At 41.0% G+C, this 6,000-nt stretch overlaps 1 protein-coding gene across 1 annotated transcript in view; it reads left to right on the plus strand.

The window, feature by feature from the left end:
• The window catches only part of LOC117267599 (protein phosphatase 1 regulatory subunit 37), a gene marked incomplete at its 5' end in the record, with an annotated part of 122,884 nt that extends 119,966 nt beyond the window's left edge, over positions 1–2,918 (plus strand). The window contains one exon of the mRNA XM_033643599.2: positions 2,398–2,918. Within this exon, the coding sequence (XP_033499490.2) occupies positions 2,398–2,541 (144 nt within the window). The remainder of the gene's footprint in view (positions 1–2,397) is intronic.
• Positions 2,919–6,000: the final 3,082 nt, after the last annotated feature.

Below are 6,000 nucleotides of genomic sequence, written 5' to 3' on the forward strand. Positions count from 1 at the left end.
TCCTATTTGTGATAAGTCAACATCAGGATTGTGTCATGTCAAATCCTACCACACCGGTGAACTTATGCAAGGAAGAAGGAATGGATGAGTTCCCTCTCTGCTGAATGAAGCAATCAGATTTCCCAGTGGCTCGCCATCCCCCTCGTTAGGGAGAAAATCTGGTTACAGTTTCCAGTGGTATCAAAAACCTAGCCTGCATAACAATGTAAAAGCCTTATTGTTTACAGTCATAACATTTCAATCACTAATGGCCATATCTCAGATTAAATCTAATTTTCTCAGAAAAAGTTATTACCATATGACATAGTCCTGTAATAGCAATAGCTTCAACTCACATCAATTTATAGAATGTTTTTAATTCATAATAAATGAATTATGAATTGTTTTTAGCATTTTAACCATGAAATGATGATTACTAAATCTCTTAACCATTATTTATGATTACAAATCTTAAACTATGAATTCTTACATGCTTGTTTTTAAATCATGAACTGAAATACAATTCAAAATGAATTCTCTTACACCTTAAAATCTGTATTAAGGTTATGGTTGTCATCTTCATATTTTAACATTTTCTCACACTCTTCATGAACACTGTTTTTAACCAACCTTGTTTAACAGCATAACAATGATAATAAATGTATTCTAAAATACCAAATGAATTACAAAATGAACAATACAGCTGGTTCACACTCATTTTCTCCATATATAAAAATTAAAATATGCGCCCTTTAAAGAAAAATAAAGCTTTTAACATGTCACAACAGTAATTACGGTATTTTGCAGGTAGCATATTAGCCAGCAAACTTTTACAAATCTGGTTCATTGCTAAAAGAGGGGTTTTCACAGCACTTTGTAATTGCATCAAGATTGAGGCATGATTAACACTTAAACATTTACGCTTGACATTAGTTGACTCCACTCCTTCAGACCAAAGATGGATATTTTTGATCCACACCTACTGCTGTTTCTCATTTGAGCAGTATTGGTAGTCTTTGCCCCCAGTAGCCTGCCCTCCATCTGGACAGCACACCTTTGTACTGTATGATGTATATGCAAAAAAAGCTAATGCTGAGTTCCTCCATGACATCACTAAAAAGAAGTTCCATAGTGGAAGAAACAACATTCTCACTCCCAATTCATCACATATCGCTGTTTGATCAGTGGACTTTCACTTCTACATATGGTATCCTTGGTGTGTCTGTTGTTGACATTCTGGGACACCCTGTCAATTTATGCCTGTTACATGCTTTATGTCTTTTCAAAATACACTTCAGATATCATGGGAAATGTACAGGATCTGCTTATTAGAAGCATATATTCTTTTGTCAAAATAAACTTACATCAGTAAAACACATCAAATGTACATGTATTTCATTGTGCAACAAACTCACGTAGTTAGGTTTAGTAGAAAACAAACATGGAAAGCAAACACATTTGGTATCATTGGACCCGTTCATCTCCCCTCCCACTCACAGATCAGGACTCTTCAGCTCCTTAAGTTACACTGTTGTCCGGTGGCATTTCAAATTGACGCACCCTGATGGCAAAATTAACTGATGCTGCCTGACAGTGCACCATACCACAATGAAAGGATATGAAATCAGTGACCAAGTGGTAGTATTTGATAACTTTGGAACAGGAAGTGTTTGAAAGAAACCAATCTGGTCTCATGAAAATACATGAAATGACCACAACCTCTTCGCAACCCATTACTTGGGGCATCAACAGTGCTAATGGAAAGTTATGATCTTTTGTTGTGGCAGACACACACATTTCCTGGTTCAACAACATCACATAATGGGAGGTGGTTAATGTCATGACCCCATAGGGAGTATAAAGACAAGGACGGTCCATGTAGGTTGGGGTGGTAGATGGGTCAAAGGACCAGTGCCCTATTTTTCCCTAAATTTAAATCTGTACACACTGCACAAAACTCATTGGGATCATTTTTCTGTGTTATATTAAGACCACAGGTTAGTCAGACTAATTCAGAAGTGAAAGTAAAGGTAAATTATTACCCCAACTGTCTACTTTAAACACTGATCAAAGTCTACAGACACACGTCCTGCTTCATCTTCGACCACCTGTGCTTATCATTGTTGTTTGCACACAGTTTTTTGTATAAAGAGGGATTCTCAGTGATAGTTCAGGCATGCTCACCTTTAATTTTTGAAATTTGAAATTCCTATAGACCAATAGGAGCACAGAGTGCCCTTTACACAAATCAGTTAGAGGGAGGGTGAATTATCATGGTTTTAAAAGAAAAGAGAATCCTCTCTATTTTATATCTCAGAGAACTCATATGGAATGGCCCTTCTTGAGTATTTTGGCATGATGTTGATCCTGGTGCCTGTTGAAGATTTTGATGGTTGTGTTTTTGTGTATGATCAACAGGATGAGTTTCTGATGGAAATGCAGATGAGGCTTCAGTCAGAGATCACCCAGCACTGCCTTGCCAACGCCGGCCACTCCCGCCACGCCATGGAGGCTTTACCCGCCGAGGCTGATGGAGAAGCTGACAGCATGACTACAGCCTGAGCTCACATGCACACACATACACACATGCACACACAGATGAGGAAAAATGGCTAACTATGAACAGATCACCTGAGAAACCACTCATGGATTCAGTCATACAGTCGGTGTCCCAGTGTCCCAAACCCAAACAGCTGACTAGCAGATATATGCGAATAATAATTCTATCGCAAATAATGATAACCATAAAACTCCAAATCTGGGTAATAAAAGCGGAGTAGAGCTCCCTAATGAAACGCCAGCCTCCCTGCTGCTTCCAGCTTAATGTTCCCGCCGAGCCGCTCGACACTTTCCATAAAGCAATTTTGCAAGCCCACTTCAAACGTGAATCACCTAGAAATGAAGAGAACTGCCCTCCCCACCCCCACCCCTCTGAACTCCCCCACCATCACACCCTCCCCTCCTACAGCACCATACTACAGCTAAGTCTATGTGTGTGTGTGTGTGTCTGTGTGTGTGTGTCTGTGCGTGTGTTTGTCTGTGTTGCAAATCCCTGTTTGCTTGTGTTCCATCATCACAGTGATGCATTGCAAGACACTCCTCAGAGGTGTGTGTGTGTGGGGGGGTGGTGGTTGTGTCATTACTCTGACAGAGGTAGCAGCCATGAACTCAGTTACATCTGCATTAATCAGCTGAGAAGAACAGGCAGGCAGACGTTCAACAGCAACACAATGTGAACCAGCTGAGCACAGTGTATACAGCTATAGTAAACAGAGGTGTGTGTCAGGAGGTCTGCATGTTTGTACAAACTGCTGGGTTGAGCCTACACACAAGATGTGTAACAGGCTGTTTGGTAGGTAATGTTCAGAGATGGGACCAAGTCACACATGTGCAAGTCTCAAGTAAGTCTCAAGTCTTAACCTTCAAGTCTCAAGTAAGTCCCAAGTCATTTTTTCTTGGGCAAGTCAAGTCAAGTCAAGTCACAGGTTATGTCAAGTCAAGTCAAGTCCTGTAATAGGTCAATTCAAGTCCAAGTCAAGTCACCTCATTATTGTAATTTTACCTGCAGAATCTGATCTTAATAAAGTGAAAAGACAAGATATAAGTAACTGTCAGTAAACATTGACTTCATCGCTGCAATGTTTACTTTGCAGGGACGACCCCCCCCCCCCCCCCACACACACACACACACACACACACACACACACACACACACTAACCAAGGCAGTGGCCAAAATCACCCATTTAGCTCATTTAACCCTGTGTTGCTCGTTCATAAAACGTACAGCCGGTCTTGTGATGAATCGGTCGGAATGTTCGCTCACGTTTTCTGGGGTTAATGTTAGCAAATAAATTAAAAAACAAGTTCCACCAAACCGACCCACCCGCCCACCCCACCCCACCCCACCCCACCCCCGTATTGTATCAAGCTAACGTTAGCTAACTACCAACTAACCAGATAATATTAGCTAATTGACAAGCACTTACTGGGCAGAATGGCTCTTCAAATGACGAACAAATTTTGAAGTTGTCGCCTGGCTGTCTGAGATGTTTATGCCGCATGTCTTGCACTGTGCTGTTCATCTTTTGCCGTAATAATGGTAATTCTGAAAGCCGAAGACGATGACTCTCAGTACCCCTCCCGCTGACATGTTGATGCCTATCTGATATAAGAGGGCCTGTTTCTCCAATAAACACATAAGGTAGGTAGAGAGGGCATGACTAATTGACAGGGTAGTGATCCAATCATGACAACGCCATTCTCAGCCTGCACTCCTACTGGGTAATCGACATTATTTTTTAAATTAATTTATTAATTTTATATTCTAACCGAAAACATGATGTGAATAACACTCAAGTTATTCAAGTCATCATGTCTCAAGTCAAGTCAAGTCCCGAGTCTTTAACTTCCAAGTCCGAGTCAAGTCTCAAGTCTTTTATTTTTTTGTCAAGTCAAGTCACAAGTCATCAAAACAGCGACTCGAGTCGACTCGAGTCCAAGTCACAATGACTCGAGTCCCCATCTCTGGTAATGTTGTCCATCTACTAAACTATAGGACTTTCTCAGTACAGACTACACAGAGCTGAACTGAAAAACAGAAGGACACAACATTCTTACTAAGGCTCAGAGACACAGCTGTACACCTGTTATCTTCTCTGTGATGTATGTTTATGATCAAATCTAATCTCATATATTTATTGTGTCTGTTCTTCTGTGTATAAGTTTTACGTGAGTTATACGCACATTTAAGATCTGTACATATTATATTATATAATACATATATTATTGCATGTCTAATGACCAATCATAATAAATGAATATAACTTTAAACCTATGTTTGTCCTCCAAAAGGAATTATGTTAAGTATCAAATGCTACAGTGACATCAGCGTCCCAGCTAAATTACAGTTTCTGCTTATTAGGCCCTGTTTTCCTCAAGCACTTTAGGTATATTACCTCTGGGACCAAAAGTAATCCTTCAGACATGGTACCTAGACCCTAGGTCCATTTAGCGTTTCCACCACAAACAGTATCTTAAAGTGGGCAGGGTTGTTGTCACTCACTGCCATCCAGCACTTGCTGTATTTCCTCATCAGCGGTGACACAGATGAAGCCTGCACTCCGTTTTTAGTCCACAGAATGGTAAAGTAAAGGTAAAAGGTAAAGTTCCACTGATTGTCACACACCTGAATGTGTGAAATTTGTTCTCCGCATTTGACCCATCCCCTGAGGGAGCGGTGAGCAGCAGCGGTGCCGCGCTCGGGAATCATGTGGTGATCTAACCCCCCAATTCCAACCCCTGATGCTGAGTGCCAAGCAGGGAGGCAATGGGTCCCATTTTTATAGTCTTTGGTATGACCCGGCCGGGGATCGAACCCACGACCTCCCAGTCTCAGGGCGGACACTCTACCACAAGGCCACTGAGCTGGTAGAATGGGGTTGCACACCAACATTTTCAAAACAAAATAGAACAGACTGCAGTGAGAGTCTCTCTTTTTTTTTTTTTCTCCAAGTGAGGATTAGAATATATGCAGTTCGCATAATCCACTCAAAATTAATATAAATATAGGGGACATGAACTGTGCTATTGATCCTCAACTAGACCGTTCTAAACCTGGCTCAACCCAATCACTAATGGCCAAGGCCCTTCGCAATTTCATGTCTGGCAATGGCTATGTCAACCCCTGGAGATTTCGTAATCCGAGCAGTAGGCAATACTCTTTTTATTCGCATGTGCACCAGACTTTTTCTCGCATAGACTATTTCTTTGTAGACGCTAAACTTATGCCAAAAGTGACAAATGTCGCGTATCACCCAATTATTGTTTCAGATCACTCACCGGTGTCCATAGATATTCAGATTTCCTCCGGACCTCGCTATCCCACCCAGTGGCGATTCAACACCTCACTTTTATCAGATGACAAATTTCATAAATTTATTACAAGTGCAATAGAGGATTTTATTGCTCTTAACCAATCTGATTCGGAACCTATCTCTAAAGCACTATTATGGGAATCCTTA

This window comes from Epinephelus lanceolatus, chromosome 15 (assembly GCF_041903045.1).
Source record: "Epinephelus lanceolatus isolate andai-2023 chromosome 15, ASM4190304v1, whole genome shotgun sequence".
Taxonomy (NCBI): domain Eukaryota; kingdom Metazoa; phylum Chordata; class Actinopteri; order Perciformes; family Serranidae; genus Epinephelus; species Epinephelus lanceolatus.